The sequence below is a fragment of the Polyodon spathula genome, chromosome 3 (genome assembly GCF_017654505.1).
Source record: "Polyodon spathula isolate WHYD16114869_AA chromosome 3, ASM1765450v1, whole genome shotgun sequence".
Classification (NCBI taxonomy): Eukaryota; Metazoa; Chordata; class Actinopteri; order Acipenseriformes; family Polyodontidae; genus Polyodon; species Polyodon spathula.
The window spans coordinates 1011571-1030777 of record NC_054536.1 but is presented as its reverse complement, the minus strand read 5'-3'; the positions used below and the strand labels follow the sequence as shown (position 1 = coordinate 1030777).

At 43.9% G+C, this 19207-nt stretch overlaps 1 protein-coding gene across 1 annotated transcript in view; it reads right to left on the bottom strand.

Moving 5' to 3' along the window:
• Window positions 1–15098: 15098 nt before the first annotated feature.
• LOC121309896 (serine/threonine-protein kinase OSR1-like) overlaps window positions 15099–19207 on the bottom strand; it is an 80882-nt gene continuing 76773 nt past the window's right edge. Inside the window, exons 15-18 of the mRNA XM_041243072.1 lie at window positions 17457–17509; window positions 17209–17277; window positions 16401–16465; window positions 15099–15678 (exon numbers count right to left, since the gene is read on the bottom strand). Coding sequence (XP_041099006.1) covers window positions 15604–15678; window positions 16401–16465; window positions 17209–17277; window positions 17457–17509 — 262 coding nt within the window. The 3' untranslated portion in view covers window positions 15099–15603. The remainder of the gene's footprint in view (window positions 15679–16400; window positions 16466–17208; window positions 17278–17456; window positions 17510–19207) is intronic.

Here is a 19207-nt window from a genome sequence, read left to right as displayed (position 1 = left end):
CATCTGACTGCATTGACTTCTAAATGATTAAATCACATCGCTCGCGTCTCTCGCTGCTGGTGTGGATACTCCCATCTGACTGCATTGACTTCTAAATGATTAAATCGCATCGCTCGCGTCTCTCGCTGCTGGTGTGGATACTCCCATCTGACTGCAGTGACTTCTAAATGATTAAATCACATCGCTCGCGTCTCTCGCTGCTGGTGTGGATACTCCCATCTGACTGCATTGACTTCTAAATGATTAAATCGCATCGCTCGCGTCTCTCGCTGCTGGTGTGGATACTCCCATCTGACTGCATTGACTTCTAAATGATTAAATCACATCGCTCGCGTCTCTCGCTGCTGGTGTGGATACTCCCATCTGACTGCAGTGACTTCTAAATGATTAAATCACATCGCTCGCGTCTCTCGCTGCTGGTGTGGATACTCCCATCTGACTGCAGTGACTTCTAAATGATTAAATCACATCGCTCGCGTCTCTCGCTGCTGGTGTGGATACTCCCATCTGACTGCAGTGACTTCTAAATGATTAAATCACATCGCTCGCGTCTCTCGCTGCTGGTGTGGGTACTCCCATCTGACTGCAGTGACTTCTAAATGATTAAATCACATCGCTCGCGTCTCTCGCTGCTGGTGTGGATACTCCCATCTGACTGCAGTGACTTCTAAATGATTAAATCGCATCGCTCGCGTCTCTCGCTGCTGGTGTGGATACTCCCATCTGACTGCAGTGACTTCTAAATGATTAAATCGCATCGCTCGCGTCTCTCGCTGCTGGTGTGGATACTCCCATCTGACTGCAGTGACTTCTAAATGATTAAATCGCATCGCTCGCGTCTCTCGCTGCTGGTGTGGATACTCCCATCTGACTGCATTGACTTCTAAATGATTAAATCGCATCGCTCGCGTCTCTCGCTGCTGGTGTGGATACTCCCATCTGACTGCAGTGACTTCTAAATGATTAAATCACATCGCTCGCGTCTCTCGCTGCTGGTGTGGATACTCCCATCTGACTGCATTGACTTCTAAATGATTAAATCACATCGCTCGCGTCTCTCGCTGCTGGTGTGGATACTCCCATCTGACTGCAGTGACTTCTAAATGATTAAATCACATCGCTCGCGTCTCTCGCTGCTGGTGTGGATACTCCCATCTGACTGCAGTGACTTCTAAATGATTAAATCACATCGCTCGCGTCTCTCGCTGCTGGTGTGGATACTCCCATCTGACTGCAGTGACTTCTAAATGATTAAATCACATCGCTCGCGTCTCTCGCTGCTGGTGTGGATACTCCCATCTGACTGCAGTGACTTCTAAATGATTAAATCACATCGCTCGCGTCTCTCGCTGCTGGTGTGGATACTCCCATCTGACTGCAGTGACTTCTAAATGATTAAATCGCATCGCTCGCGTCTCTCGCTGCTGGTGTGGATACTCCCATCTGACTGCATTGACTTCTAAATGATTAAATCGCATCGCTCGCGTCTCTCGCTGCTGGTGTGGATACTCCCATCTGACTGCAGTGACTTCTAAATGATTAAATCGCATCGCTCGCGTCTCTCGCTGCTGGTGTGGATACTCCCATCTGACTGCAGTGACTTCTAAATGATTAAATCGCATCGCTCGCGTCTCTCGCTGCTGGTGTGGATACTCCCATCTGACTGCAGTGACTTCTAAATGATTAAATCACATCGCTCGCGTCTCTCGCTGCTGGTGTGGATACTCCCATCTGACTGCAGTGACTTCTAAATGATTAAATCGCATCGCTCGCGTCTCTCGCTGCTGGTGTGGATACTCCCATCTGACTGCAGTGACTTCTAAATGATTAAATCGCATCGCTCGCGTCTCTCGCTGCTGGTGTGGATACTCCCATCTGACTGCAGTGACTTCTAAATGATTAAATCACATCGCTCGCGTCTCTCGCTGCTGGTGTGGATACTCCCATCTGACTGCAGTGACTTCTAAATGATTAAATCGCATCGCTCGCGTCTCTCGCTGCTGGTGTGGATACTCCCATCTGACTGCATTGACTTCTAAATGATTAAATCGCATCGCTCGCGTCTCTCGCTGCTGGTGTGGATACTCCCATCTGACTGCAGTGACTTCTAAATGATTAAATCGCATCGCTCGCGTCTCTCGCTGCTGGTGTGGATACTCCCATCTGACTGCAGTGACTTCTAAATGATTAAATCGCATCGCTCGCGTCTCTCGCTGCTGGTGTGGATACTCCCATCTGACTGCAGTGACTTCTAAATGATTAAATCACATCGCTCGCGTCTCTCGCTGCTGGTGTGGATACTCCCATCTGACTGCAGTGACTTCTAAATGATTAAATCACATCGCTCGCGTCTCTCGCTGCTGGTGTGGATACTCCCATCTGACTGCAGTGACTTCTAAATGATTAAATCACATCGCTCGCGTCTCTCGCTGCTGGTGTGGATACTCCCATCTGACTGCAGTGACTTCTAAATGATTAAATCGCATCGCTCGCGTCTCTCGCTGCTGGTGTGGATACTCCCATCTGACTGCAGTGACTTCTAAATGATTAAATCGCATCGCTCGCGTCTCTCGCTGCTGGTGTGGATACTCCCATCTGACTGCATTGACTTCTAAATGATTAAATCGCATCGCTCGCGTCTCTCGCTGCTGGTGTGGATACTCCCATCTGACTGCAGTGACTTCTAAATGATTAAATCTCATCGCTCGCGTCTCTCGCTGCTGGTGTGGATACTCCCATCTGACTGCATTGACTTCTAAATGATTAAATCGCATCGCTCGCGTCTCTCGCTGCTGGTGTGGATACTCCCATCTGACTGCAGTGACTTCTAAATGATTAAATCACATCGCTCGCGTCTCTCGCTGCTGGTGTGGATACTCCCATCTGACTGCAGTGACTTCTAAATGATTAAATCACATCGCTCGCGTCTCTCGCTGCTGGTGTGGATACTCCCATCTGACTGCAGTGACTTCTAAATGATTAAATCGCATCGCTCGCGTCTCTCGCTGCTGGTGTGGATACTCCCATCTGACTGCAGTGACTTCTAAATGATTAAATCGCATCGCTCGCGTCTCTCGCTGCTGGTGTGGATACTCCCATCTGACTGCAGTGACTTCTAAATGATTAAATCACATCGCTCGCGTCTCTCGCTGCTGGTGTGGATACTCCCATCTGACTGCAGTGACTTCTAAATGATTAAATCACATCGCTCGCGTCTCTCGCTGCTGGTGTGGATACTCCCATCTGACTGCATTGACTTCTAAATGATTAAATCGCATCGCTCGCGTCTCTCGCTGCTGGTGTGGATACTCCCATCTGACTGCAGTGACTTCTAAATGATTAAATCGCATCGCTCACGTCCAGTGTAGATGCAGCTTTACAGTTAATCATAAAGTGCGCCTTAAAATGAAGCCTGACAGAAAAAATGTAAAAGTTGTCAATAGGAGGTTAGAGTAAAAATCTGGGAATCTCGTCCTGTTGTTATTAATAGCAGCATATGCCTTTTGAAATTGTGACGATTCAGTTACAAGAGATCACAATTACTGCATTTACCTTGAATGTATCAACATCCAGCAGTTATGCTTAATCTAGCCATTGCTTCTTTGTGTGAGAGAGTCTTTCCTGTAAACATTGCAGTGTATCCAGTTCATCCTCCCTCCTGCAACAATGCTGCCACTCTGATTGAAATGAGTGGTGTATTGTGGGAAGAGAAAACCAGCATTGTTGCAGGAGGGATCCTGATCTGGATGCACTGCAACCCTTAAAAGACTTTTTCTCCTGGTGAACACTCCTGAGTAAATGTTGAGAATTGTATTGCCCAGTGGATGTATGACCCTGGACCATGACCCAAACATTTCAAAAGAGTCATCAATATGTTAAAAATATAACACTGCAATACGGACAACACAGGATTAGGGTTAGGGTATATAACACTGCAATACAGAGAACACAGGGCACAGCACAGGTAGGGTATGTGCTTCTTGTAATGAGTTCTGTAATAAAACAGCACTGTAACTCATAAACTATCAATAAGTTACACACCATGATCAATGAGTTATACATCATGATCAATGAGTCACACACCATGATCAATAAGCTATACATCACGATCAATGAGTCACACACCATGATCGATACGTTTCACACAAGCTCTTTTTATAATGGCTGCTCTATTGCTGGAAGAGCGATTTTAAAAAAAGAAGCAAAGCGAGAAGTGCTCTTTCTTTTCTGTTCTGTACCCGATCATGGATCGTTATTGCTGTGTTTCCCGTTTGATAACGCGGGCAATCACCCTTACACTATCAGTGCACTAGAGAGGCCATTTTGAAAAGAGCTTTGAAACAGACTTTAGAAGTTATACCGTGCCTATAGTAAGTATTCACCCCCCTAGGACGTTTTCCCAGTTTGTTGTGTTACAACCTGTAATCTTGATGCATTTAAATGGGACTTTGCTTTGCACAACCTACTCAACACTTTGCAGAGGCAATATAATTGTTATTGTGAAGCAACAGTTAATGGAAAATAAAAAAAAAAACTGAAATATCTTGGGTAGTTAAGTATTCACCCCCCTGAGTCAATACTTGGTAGAACCACCTTTGGCAGCAATTACAGCTGTGAGTCTTTTGGGTTAAATATCTACCAGGTTTATTCATCTGGATCGTGTAATATTCGCCCATTCTTCTTGGAAAAATTGTTCAAGCTCTGTCAAGTTGGATGGGGATCGCTGGTGGACAGCAATCTTCGAGTCTTGCCACAGATTCTCAATCAGATTCAAGTCCGAGCTTTGACTGGGCCACTCTAGGACATTCACTTTTTTGTTTTTAAGCCACTCCAGTGTCGATTTGGCTGTGTGCTTGGGGTCATTGTCCTGCTGAAAGATGAATCTACCCCCCATGTTTTCACACATTGAAAGTGTTGAGTAGGTTGTGTAAATCAAAGGAAGAAAAATCCAATGTAAATGCATCAAGATTTTAGGTTGTAACACAACAAACTGGGAAAACATCCAAGGGGGGGGTGAAAATTTCCTCTAGCACTAAGTGTACAAAGTTGCGGGGATATTCCCAATGAAAAGGAACATGGCAGGTATGTGGTGATGTGTAACGCTATATATATAATCCCACTGATTACTCTTTAACACAGGGCATTGGAAATAACACAGGAACCTCACGGGACTCCTCAGACCTAGTCTGAGCTAGTGTAGAAATATATGAGAAAATTTCAGGACTGAAAGGGTTAAACTGCCCCCCAGAGAGAAGGAAATAGCACACAGAACACATGTGGTACCTGTGACCTCCACTAGGGACAGAGCTTAGCAGGTGAATAAGTTCATGGTTACACATTGTGGTGTACCAGGTGTACCCGTAAGGTTCACAAGCTCACCTGGGCTTCAGCCTGGGGACTGAAAGAATGACAAGACACTGGTTTATTGTTAACAGTAATTATAATATAAATCAACCTGACACACAATGTCCTTTTATTATTCAAAACACAAACCCTTCCACAACTTCCAACACTCAATCATACAATATACAGTCCTATTAAAGATCACATGAGAGAAAGTCACAATGTAAGTAGAGTATTAGGAGGAAAATCCTAACCCAATCTATGTGATCGCATGAGAGAAAGTAACAGTGTAAGTAGAGTATAGGAGGTCCACTCCTAACCCAGTCCATGTGATCACATGAGAGAAAGTCACAGTGTAAGTAGAGTATTATGAAGTGCACTCCTAACCTAGTCCATGTGATCACAATAGAGAAAGTCACAGTGTAAGTAGAGTATAGGAGGTCCACTCCTAACCCAATCCATGTGATAACATGAGAGAAAGTCACAGTGTAAGTAAAGTATTATGAAGTGCACTCCTAACCCAGTCCATGTGATCACATGGTTCAAGTTGTGCAACGTTCCTCATTGTCAAACAGTCTCAGTCCATGTTACTAAACCTGCGGTTTTGAATTGTAGGATTACAAAGATGGTCAGTCTTTCCAACCAGACTCCTCTTTACACTTATAGTGGAGTGTTTTTTACAAAGATGGCTTTGTCTTCCTGTGGGTGAACGCGTCCATTCTCCACAGAGTCACACTTAATTTCTTCAGACCTGGAAAAAAAGTAAAATATCATTGTTATTATTATTATTACAGTGCACTCCATTTATAAGAATCACATCCGTCCCTTATGATTTGATTCTTAAAAGAGGTTGACTCTTAAGAAAGGACCACTATAATTACTGTGGGAAGAAGCTGCTATGAGCAGTATGTTTGTTTGGGAATGAAGCTGCAGTGCAATGGGTTGACCACTAGATGTCATGTGTTCCTGCATGTATGCACAGGGACCACACAATGTAGTTTCGTTAGTGTTCCAACTGAAAGCTACGTTTATTTTCTTTGTTTGTTTTATTAGCAGTTGTTTCTCCACCGCACTGTAAGAAAAATAAAACCAACACCAGTTTTAAACTGTAAATCAAGACTCCAGCCTGATCGTTTACACTGCCCTCCGCCACGTCACATTACAATTAGCAAAGCACCTCTGCGTGTCAGCAGTTTAAATGCAGGTGTCAGTGGTGCTCAGTCACTGAGGGCAGTACATCAAAAGAGTCACGATAAGTCCTTGTGGGTAAGCAGCTTGCCAGCTATATGTTAAAATAAGAAACGTGAAGGTGGTAAGCATTTCTCATGGGACAGCAAAGCTGCGTCTTGTGTTTGCCAGCTTTATGTTATGTTTGCAATTATGAACTGATGTGTGTATCAAGAAGTTTAGGAGTAGATCATTATTCTGGGAGATACAGTGAGGAGCTCTGTGGTTGGGGGTGGATATTTCAAGAAGTTATTCCTTTATCATTCATTTATTAAAAGTTACGAAAAGTGTATTAAGTACTAGGAAGTGGATATTGTGTATTGGGCTCTGTATTCTAACAAAACAAAAGAGAAAGAATATATATATATATATATCTCCTTACAATGTACTTTTTAAACACTGCACTATAAATTCAACTCACTAGACTTTTTAATGCTTTCATTTTGACTGGCAATTCCAAATGACAAATACTGCAGAACTGCCGAACTGGAGTGGAATGGCCCTCCAGGACTATGCCTGGTCACCACTGCACTAATGTTACCTTAGTAAGGAGATCCAAGTAATCAAGGACTGGATTCCTATAATCACAGGAATAAAACCAGCCTTCAGTGCAGCTGGCTGTCTGATTCTCTGGATATTGAAGAAACCAGCCTTCAGTGCAGCTGGCTGTCTGATTCTCTGGATATTGAAGAAACCAGCCTTCAGTGCAGCTGGCTGTCTGATTCCCTGGATATTAAAGAAACCAGCTGGTTATCCAAACTTCGACTCTCCAAACAGCCCCTTGTTAACCTGTCTTCTTGTATGCTGTGCTCTTCTGCCTTGCTGTCAAACTAAATACCAGCTCTCAAGCTGGTATTTACAGAGCAGTGCAGTGCAGTAATGTGTATTGAAGCTGACACCCTGGGATCCTTCAAGAAGCTGCTTAATGAGATTCTGGGATCAATAAGCTACTAACAACCAAACGAGCAAGATGGGCTGAATGGCCTCCTCTCGTTTGTAAACTCCTCTACTTTCTAAGAAGTGGTATAATATCTTTTTAGGAGCTTTTATTGATTGGGACGGGTCGGGTCTCGGGTCCTAGGGTCTGTGAAGACCTGTACAGTACAGTACTGTAGGCTATATATTTTACAGTAAAGTGGTGGTATAATATTTTTTAGGTGCTTTTTTGTTTGGGAGTCATATAAAGAATTGTACAGTTGTAGTTCAATTATCCAAACAACTGAAATACCCAACCTGCCCTGCTGCCAGGTACTTTGAATAATAGAGTTTTACTGTATGCATGTATGTATTTCTGTCACAGGTTTACAGTGGTGAGGTGATATTCATGTTGGGCATTTCAAACTGGGAAGAAAACTAAGAAGACTACCTGATTGGGGTTATGTCTGGTACTTTATTGTGTAAATTGCCTGTTTTAGTGTCTGTAAAAAGATGTGTGGTCACAGTTGGATTACTGAATCCATGGTCAGTTGGATTGCTCTTCACTCTGTGTAGTTGAGTGCACCAGACTGATTTGTAACCTGAGCCAGATTTATTTATTTATTGTTTAATTAATTGAAACCTGTGTGACATACATACTCAGGAGCCCCAGTAAACAGAAACCCCCCAGCAATTAAGAACACTCCACCACTCACCTCGGTCACTAACGTTGACTTGTACTGCGATGTGTCATAAACCCACCCATCTTGACACTGCACAGTGGAGTTCAGTCAACTCAATATCCCAGTCGACCGGAGCGTACATCTCACATTTCTTAAAGGAGCCGTCCTTCTCCTTGGGCAGTGTTAGATTCCACTGCTCTTGTCTCGTTAGGTTGGGGCTCAGCTTCAGGATCCAGTCAGTGCTACAGTGGTGCGCCACACTTATCCCTGAGAACACCTGTCCAAACACGTGGAAGGCCATGCAGATATTAGGAATGCATATTGCCACCAGCAGACGCTTCTGAAATGCTCCGAACTCGCCGACAGCTGTGAGGATCTCTCCAAAGTAACTCATGTTGAGCTGCTAGAAGAACACGAATCCTGCACAGCCTGTTCACCACACAGTAATGAATGATTAAACAGCTGCTGCACTTTAAATCCTGACGCTGATCGATCAAGGTGATTGATCTATTCAAGGAGCACATGTCGAAACAGCTTGACATCATTTTCTTTTCTTTTCCATTGTTATCTCTGATTTTACTTTAACAGATGGAACCATCTTTTTGACATACTTTGTACTTCACATTTTTTCAAACTGGAGAAGATACTTTAGACCTCACATGGTTCCCTAACTATTAGCATTTAAAGAAGCTGTGTGTTTGACACCATTCAGCATTCTGTCCCTTGCTGATGCTAACACTCATAGTTAATGATCAATGTGTGTGGCCTTCAACAGTGCTGTTGTGTTCCCCATGGCTGCACCACAGCATGTTGGTTTATGAAACAGGTTACGTTTCTCTATAGACGGTCTAATTTACCGTGGTGTACTGTCATCTTCTTCATGCAAAGCGACATTTTATTGTGCTAATGTGGGCAATAACTGTCACTTTGTTCAAGGTTTCAATTTTACAGCATATTGCTGTGTAATGCACTGTAAAGCATTCACTTCATGATCTATTGCTGTGTAATGCACTGCAGAGCATTCACTTCATGATCTATTGCTGTGTAATGCACTGCAGCTTCCCTTCATGATCTATTGCTGTGTAATGCACTGTAAAGCATTCACTTCATGATCTATTGCTGTGTAATGCACTGCAGAGCATTCACTTCATGATCTATTGCTGTGTAATGCACTGCAGAGCATTCACTTCATGATCTATTGCTGTGTAATGCACTGCAAAGCATTCACTTCATGATCTATTGCTGTGTAATGCACTGCAGAGCATTCACTTCATGATCTATTGCTGTGTAATGCACTGCAAAGCATTCACTTCATGATCTATTGCTGTGTAATGCACTGCAGAGCATTCACTTCATGATCTATTGCTGTGTAATGCACTGCAGAGCATTCACTTCATGATCTATTGCTGTGTAATGCACTGCAAAGCATTCACTTCATGATCTATTGCTGTGTAATGCACTGCAGAGCATTCACTTCATGATCTATTGCTGTGTAATGCACTGCAGAGCATTCCACTTCATGATCTATTGCTGTGTAATGCACTGCAGCATTCCACTTCATGATCTATTGCTGTGTAATGCACTGCAGCTTCCACTTCATGATCTATTGCTGTGTAATGCACTGCAGAGCATTCACTTCATGATCTATTGCTGTGTAATGCACTGCAGAGCATTCACTTCATGATCTATTGCTGTGTAATGCACTGCAGCTTCCACTTTATGATCTATTGCTGTGTAATGCACTGCAGAGCATTCACTTCATGATCTATTGCTGTGTAATGCACTGCAGAGCATTCACTTCATGATCTATTGCTGTGTAATGCACTGCAGAGCATTCCACTTCATGATCTATTGCTGTGTAATGCACTGCAGCTTCCACTTCATGATCTATTGCTGTGTAATGCACTGTAAAGTATTCACTTCATGATCTATTGCTGTGTAATGCACTGCAGCATCCACTTCATGATCTATTGCTGTGTAATGCACTGCAGAGCATTCACTTCATGATCTATTGCTGTGTAATGCACTGCAGCTTCCACTTCATGATCTATTGCTGTGTAATGCACTGCAGAGCATTTACTTCATGATCTATTGCTGTGTAATGCACTGCAGAGCATTTACTTCATGATCTATTGCTGTGTAATGCACTGCAGAGCATTTACTTCATGATCTATTGCTATGTAATGCACTGCAGAGCATTCACTTCATGATCTATTGCTAGAAAGCTCAATAGAAGAACAAACATGTTTTTGAGTAATTCTGAAATTTTGAAAGGATTCTAATATTGGTGTATATGTACATGATTTTCAATTACTTGAAAGTAATCAGGAGTCAGCAAAGCCAATCTCTTCCCATTGCTCCTTTATGCACTTTGTATAAATGTGCGTTTTAGTGATTCCTACAGTTCAAAAGTTTTTTCAAGCATATTCCAGCATTGAACAAAATGACCTTATTAAGACAGTCCTCGTCCAAATGCCAAACAACAGCCACAGACTCAATTGATAATCTTATTCTTTATTGAGTAAAACTAATTAAAGAGAAACATGCATGTCAATCCAAAACCAAAGGATGAAAAAAGCAACCCACACCTGGAATATTGTACTCTTTTGTGTTGAATCTACTACACACAGTTACGTGTAAGGGTACTGTCCCATTGCTCCTTCACTGTTAGGGACAGATCATTGATTACAGTCGACAGTGTCATATCTAAGGCTTTAAAACCTACTCTTCATTCGCCTCGGTACCATGTTTACAATTACCCTGACTGCTGTTGGAATTGTACATTTGCTTCAGTATTTGAAGGTACAGCCCTAGAGAGAAGCCGCCTCTCAAGCATGGGAGGGGAGGGGGCTTCAGTTCATACAGACCAGCGTGGAGGAGAGCATGGGTGGGGAGGGGGCTCCACTTCATACAGACCAGCGTGGAGGAGAGCATGGGAGGGGAGGGGGCTCCACTTCATACAGACCAGCGTGGAGGAGAGCATGGGAGGGGAGGGGGCTCCAGTTCATACAGACCAGCGTGGAGGAGAGCATGGGAGGGGAGGGGGCTCCAGTTCATACAGACCAGCGTGGAGGAGAGCATGGGAGGGGAGGGGGCTCCAGTTCATACAGACCAGCGTGGAGGAGAGCATGGGAGGGGAGGGGGCTCCAGTTCATACAGACCAGCGTGGAGGAGAGCATGGGAGGGGAGGGGGCTCCAGTTCATACAGACCAGCATGGAGGAGAGCATGGGAGGGGAGGGGGCTCCAGTTCATACAGACCAGCGTGGAGGAGAGCATGGGAGGGGAGGGGGCTCCAGTTCATACAGACCAGCGTGGAGGAGAACATGGGAGGGGGCTCCAGTTCATACAGACCAGTGTGGAGGAGAGCATGGGAGGGGAGGGGGCTCCACTTCATACAGACCAGCGTGGAGGAGAGCATGGGAGGGAAGGGGGCTCCAGTTCATACAGACCAGCATGGAGGAGAAGGCTTCTCTGTACCATTGTATATTTTCAACTTACCAATAGGAGGGCTGTACTGTGAACATTATACTGGTTAGGGTAGGGGGGAATTGGATTTTAAACTCTTAGCTACTTATCCTTTAAAAAAATTAGTAATAATAATAATAATAATAATAATAATAATAATAATAATAATAATAATAATACATACATACATACATAATACCATGCAGTTGATTTTTTCAGGGTTCAATCCATTTCATGTTCTTTCATAGACTGTCATTATTCTTGAATATGACACCACCAGCCTTGGCTGGTGATCTCCAATTCAAGTCAAACATACCAATGGTAAGCATTGTGTTATGAAGTGATTGACATCACTGTTATCATGGCTCTGACCTATCAGAAACCCAGATAGAATGAATAGGAAATGAGATGTCCGATTCCAGCTTGATAAGCGACATGAGAAAATTCATTTGAAATGACTGCGTATAGACTCTCTCCCAACACCTCTGTGAGTGTTTCTGTCATCCAACTAACACGTTTAATGCCAAGTGACTGGGTGCCAAGATAAAGGTTGTGCCCCTAACGTCTAATCACTCTTTTAGTTGAAAGAATAGAGGAATATATACATATTTTGATGCCAATTGTAAGTGTCATTGTTTTTTAACAATTGATACAGGCCTGTCAAAGAATTTGGGTCTGGTAATTATTTTGGTGTAAGAGAACTGCTTACGGTACAGTATCTATTAGTGCTGTCTGCAAACCTGGAGTTCTCTGATCGGCTAAGAGGGGCCTAGTTATTTATAATGCAGAAACTGGATTAGTCAGTCCAGTTGACACCATATCTGAATCAGCCGCTTCATTTCAACCCCGGGCTGAGGACAATGGGTCGTGTCAGTGGAGGATTCTGCCTGGAGTTCATTTCCTCTCTTTGAAGACTCTTTCTCTCAAGCGCTCTTGTGTTCCAATGCTTTGTCTGTCATATCAAGGGAGCTCAAACTGAAGACTTCATTATAAAATTCTTAAGAATATGCTGGACAAAATTTCAGAAAACGGGAGAGTGGCAGCGACTCCACAAGCAACGAGAACCCTGCTGATTCAGAAGAACACCACGCTTTAAAGCTTGCCATGCGTGTCCTTCCAGATTGAAAACACAGCATGTGAAGAATAGCTCCACTAATTTTTAACAGCTCAAAAACAAACACCTCTGTCTGTGTGCAGCGGGCATGGGGAGGGGAGTTTGAAAAGTGCAGCACTCCCTCTCTTCCACTCAGCTATTATATTACAGAAAAGCTACACTGCTGCTACATTGTCATGCAAGGGGCTGCCTTTAAATTAAACATAAAACAGACATGCCTTGAAATTCAACATTTTTTATGTTGCATATCTGGGCATTGAAACCCTAATGCACCTGGCTTTAAAATGTGTGGCTTAACAAAATATGTAGTTTAAAAAGATTGACGTTGTCTAGATTGAACCCTGTTGCTCATGATCACACCTGCACCTGCTGAGGAACACAAACCAAAAGCTCTTACTTTTTTTTGTTTGTTTTGCTTTTAATATACCATTTCCTGTTTTGTTACACAGGGGCAGCACTTCACATTACAGGCCATTTCATAACCGTGGATCACAGTTTCTGCTTTACTTGCTAGCTACTGGTGGATTAGTGTGGAATTGCTGTGCAAGTCTGTAGCCACAGTGTTACCATGGAGTGACAGCACAGCTGCTGCAGTGTTATTGAATGCCTGTTCATGTTCTTTATAAAAGCTTTACCTTGTTTTTGGAGAAAAGAAAAATTAAGAGATACAATGGCCAACTGTGAAACACCCAGTATAAAAAAATCAACACCAAATTACATTATTTACATACTAAACGTAGTAAAGTTCTTATGAATTCAGATCAGAGACACGACTACGTTCCATAAACTAACCAGTGGATCTGTAATGCATTACTGTCCTGGTGCACAGGATGATCACAGAGGTCTAAGAAAACTAATACAATTACAAATGAAAAAGCTTTGCCTAATCATAGCTTTATTCTGACACTATAAAGTGTGTGGGACTGTTTCCTTGATAGCTCGAATGGGTCCTCTAAGGTTTTGCACTGCTTGAATATAACCAGGGTATAGAGCAGAATATTACCCTTTTCACACTGGCACTCCTACCCGGGTCTGGGCCGGGACCTGGCTAACCGGGTCACAATCCTGCGTAGTGTGAAACCACGCACCTGGATCGGTTAAGCCAGGTCCCAGTGACCCACTTCAGGATGTGGGCTGACATGCTTTGACCCAGGATGAGCGGGACACTCTGGCTCATGACGGCCGTTCGTGATGACAGACAGCCACGCCGGCGTGAAGGGTCCACTTCCGCAAGGAACAGTTCTGTTTGTTCTGTTTAGCCATGTTTGTGTTGATTGAGATGCAGCATGAGCCAGATTGCAGCAGGGATGAAGAAAAGTTTACTCTAATCAACATTTGGATATAAGCTTGATGGAAGCATAAGTAACAAGCTGCTTCTGGGGCACTGATACACTCATTGTGTACTTGCGTCTGTCACCCAGGTCAACCCTGCTTTATCAAAAGCAGTGTGAAATCAAGTAGCTGACCCACATGACACGGGGTCCTGACCTGGGTGGGTCCTGAGCCAGGTGGGTCCTGACCCGGGTAGATCATGCCAGTGTGAAAGGGGTTTTAGATGCATCTTTACCAGTGAATACCACACAGTGAGCAGGACCGTAAAAGGCACACATACTGGGCTTTTGGTAACAGTCTAAATAAAAAGTAAATGGGCACTTTTTTTCCTACCGAATTCCTGGTAAAATAACATAAAAATAACACTGCTTCAATTACAGTATACCACTGATACAAGGGGATTGAATGGGTCGCACCAGACTTACCACTGGGTTAGAAAAGTATTTTCCAGTGATTCATTTATTTATTATTATTATATATATATATATATATATATATATATATATATATATATATTATATATATATATATATATATAGCAGTCACAAGATTATATATTCCAATGGAAAAAAGATTGTTCCTACACTTTTGTTTTTGAGAAATATACTGATATATATGAATCAGCAAGATAAGCGTACAGTATGAAGGGCACTACATATACCTCATCAGATCCACGTTTATTCTTAAAAGGAAACAAACATATAGACCCTCCTACAATCAGAAGTTATAAATTACCCAAAACTACCAGAGCCAAAAATAAAAATGCAACTAACTGCTGAGATCCACTGTAATGCAATGTCCTTATCACAGCTGTGTTGCCTGCAAATAAATGAATAAGCAAATCCTTAAAGGGGTCTCCTTTCTGAGGAGGGGTGTCTGTGCATCCTTTTTACTCAGGACTGCAATACTGGAAGCGCCCGGCTGCTTTACTCCGCTATTCCATTGCAGTTTGAACGTGAGCATGCTTGCTAACGGAACAGCCCTAGCTACACAGCTAGCTAATGCACACTGCTTACTGTGTGCATCACAAAACGATCACATAGTAAAATGTGAGGCGTCCCTCTTACAGGGTGTGCATTGATTCGGTTTCCTACAGGACAGCTTCGTTAGTAACTGAAAGCACATCCATTGTACAGTTAGGGTTCAGTACTACAGTGGGGTCCCAGCTGTGTATTCAGAGGTACTGTTTAACAGAAAGCACGTTTGCATTCGCAGGACTTGCAGGTCGAGATTGCATAAGGAAAGCGGGAAAGCTCTGGGTGAGTGGATGTTGACGATTGCTTCATTCCAAACATACATACACTGTAAACATTTTAGTGCAATTCCTATTAGTTGCATTACAAACACATCCTCTTAGTTACAAAGCAGTGTTTCGAATCCTATGGGGGTGGCAGCGTTTTTAGAATTTTCTTTGGCAATAGTGGTTTTCATTAGGCCAATAAAAGTAAGGAATAAGCAGAGGAGTGCCTCTTTTTTTTTTGTTTTGTTTTTTTGTTAGGCGAGTCATGTCCCTGCAGAGCAGTTTAACTAATGCTGAGATGTGCAAATCCCACAAGTTTAACATCGTCTGGAATTTCAGAGGCTTCAACTCCAGAGGCCTATGGATACAAGAGAAAAAAAACAAACAGGTGCTTAGTACTGATTTTGTTTTAATGTGTTTTATTTCAAGGGCTCATTTATTTTTCCCCTCTCACAGAAATTCCCCCCACAGCTCAGGAGAACTGAAGTGTCTGTGGGTGTCCTCCGATCCCACGACCAAGCCAGCTTCCTCTTTTACACTTCCGTGAATGTGTGACTACAATGCACACCACACAGCTGTGCCTTTAGCAGGGGAGATCCTCGGGGACCCCTGTACTCCCCTGAATGTGCGAGTCACCCTGCACACCACACAGACATGCCTTTACCAGGGGAGACCCTCGGGGACCCCTGTACTCCCCTGAATGTGTGACTCACCCTGCACACCACACAGACATGCCTTTACCAGGGGAGACCCTCGGGGACCCCTGTACTCCCCTGAATGTGCGAGTCACCCTGCACACCACACAGACGTGCCTTTACCAGGGGAGATACTCGGGACCCGGAACATTTGTGCTTCTACAGGCATGCAAAAACAGATATACTAACACTACACCAGGAACAGTGACGTCCAAAATAAATACTGCATTCCAAGCAGTGCGTGAGTCACAATATTTTGTTTGCTCTTCAAAACTTAACACCAAAAATGAAGAAACCTACTCAGTGTATGAGCCCTCTAATGGGATGCTTATTTCTCCAGTCAGTCTTGGGGCAGAAGGAACACGTGCCCGTTTTGTCCACTTACCAGTTTAAAAGTGACTGATCGGGTTGTCTGTGGCTCATCAACAATTTTCTGCAAATTAGCAGCAACTGAAATGAAAGAGAATGTTAGTTTGATCCAATATTCACTAAAATGACTCCAGGTCTTCAAATGATCAATGCCTAATTTGAATTGTTTCCATTCAAGTTAAACAAACTATAATGGTTGCCAAACTTGTCCCAACAGCATTATTCTGTAGGGTGTTGTCTGAAGACACCACCCTAAAGCTGAGGAAACACAAAGCCACTTTGTGGTTTGGAACTTGGCTTCAGGAGACTAAGATTCAGGCCACTGCATGGCCCACCAGATGAACCTTGGGGTTCGAGGCAGGTAACTGCCTCAAATTAAAGTCTCCTGGAACCAGGTTTCAAGCCACCGTTCCTGAAGAAGTGGCTTTGTGTTCCCTCAACTTAAGACCTTACAGTATGAGTGTGGAATTGGGGATAATCTGAAGAAATGTAATTCTTTTGTAATACACTGCATTCAAGAATAACGAAGCACAGACAAATAGCAGTCAATACACCCTTTTAATCACAAATATAATAATCTGTGAATACCCAAGTGAGATAAAGAAGACCTACGCACCCCACAAACACAACATCTCAGCTTCCACTCAGCTTTCACTCAGCCAGCCTGGATCTCTACATTCAACCACACACTGATGGTTTGCAAAACGTTAAGTAACCAATACAGTTTGGTAATGCAAGCTCCATGGCATACAGCCAGTAACGCAGAGCTGCTGCTGTGATGTCTTTGTCCAGGTACACATTGTGCATCTTCTGAGTTCACCCACCTATTACTACATCTCTTCCATCCACCAGCCCAGCAGAAACCAGCTCTTGAGAAACTCCATCAGCGGTATCTGAAGAGAATCCCAATCATTTTCATTATTATTTATTGCTTTCACTGTTATGATTACTTTGTAATTTTTACTACTCTTGAGATTGCATTCTTCTTTCTGTTTGAAGCGACATGTAAAGCACTTTGAGATGCTCCTGTGGCATGAAACGCACTTCATAAAATTAACTGAACTGAAGTTACCTCTCCCAGGCATGAATTCAAATCGAATGTCATTCAGCTCCTTCTTTAAATTCCTGTAAGATATCAAAGCGAGACAGGTTAGAGTGCTGCTCTGTGATGAGGTGATCTGTCAATGAGAGAGACAGGTCAGAGTGCTGCTCTGTGATGAGGTGATCTGTCAATGAGAGAGACAGGTGAGAACGCTGCTCTGTGATGAGGTGATCTGTCAATGAGAGAGACAGGTGAGAGCGCTGCTCTGTGATGAGGTGATCTGTCAATGAGAGAGACAGGTGAGAGCGCTGCTCTGTGATGAGGTGATCTGTCAATGAGAGAGACAGGTGAGAGTGCTGCTCTGTGATGAGGTGATCTGTCAATGAGAGAGACAGGTGAGAGTGCTGCTCTGTGATGAGGTGATCTGTCAATGAGAGAGACAGGTGAGAGTGCTGCTCTGTGATGAGGTGATCTGTCAATGAGAGAGACAGGTGAGAGTGCTGCTCTGTGATGAGGTGATCTGTCAATGAGAGAGACAGGTCAGAGTGCTGCTCTGTGATGAGGTGATCTGTCAATGAGAGAGACAGGTGAGAACGCTGCTCTGTGATGATCTGTCAATGAGAGAGACAGGTGAGAGTGCTGCTCTGTGATGAGGTGCTCTGTCAATGAGAGAGACAGGTGAGAGCGCTGCTCTGTGATGAGGTGCTGTGTCAATGAGAGAGACAGGTGAGAACGCTGCTCTGTGATGAGGTGATCTGTCAATGAGAGAGACAGGTGAGAGTGCTGCTCTGTGATGAGGTGATCTGTCAATGAGAGAGACAGGTGAGAGCGCTGCTCTGTGATGAGGTGATCTGTCAATGAGAGAGACAGGTGAGAACGCTGCTCTGTGATGAGGTGATCTGTCAATGAGAGAGACAGGTGAGAGTGCTGCTCTGTGATGAGGTGATCTGTCAATGAGAGAGACAGGTGAGAGTGCTGCTCTGTGATGAGGTGATCTGTCAATGAGAGAGACAGGTCAGAGTGCTGCTCTGTGATGAGGTGATCTGTCAATGAGAGAGACAGGTGAGAACGCTGCTCTGTGATGAGGTGCTGTGTCAATGAGAGAGACAGGTGAGAGTGCTGCTCTGTGATGAGGTGAGGTGCTGTGTCAATGAGAGAGACAGGTGAGAACGCTGCTCTGTGATGAGGTGATGTGTCAATGAGAGAGACAGGTGAGAACGCTGCTCTGTGATGAGGTGCTCTGTCAATGAGAGAGACAGGTGAGAACGCTGCTCTGTGATGAGGTGCTGTGTCAATGAGAGAGACAGGTGAGAACGCTGCTCTGTGATGAGGTGATCTGTCAATGAGAGAGACAGGTGAGAGTGCTGCTCTGTGATGAGGTGATCTGTCAATGAGAGAGACAGGTGAGAGTGCTGCTCTGTGATGAGGTGCTGTGTCAATGAGAGAGACAGGTGAGAGTGCTGCTCTGTGATGAGGTGCTCTGTCAATGAGAGAGACAGGTGAGAACGCTGCTCTGTGATGAGGTGCTGTGTCAATGAGAGAGACAGGTGAGAGCGCTGCTCTGTGATGAGGTGATGTGTCAATGAGAGAGACAGGTGAGAGCGCTGCTCTGTGATGAGGTGATGTGTCAATGAGAGAGACAGGTGAGAGTGCTGCTCTGTGATGAGGTGATCTGTCAATGAGAGAGACAGGTGAGAGTGCTGCTCTGTGATGAGGTGATCTGTCAATGAGAGAGACAGGTGAGAACGCTGCTCTGTGATGAGGTGCTCTGTCAATGAGAG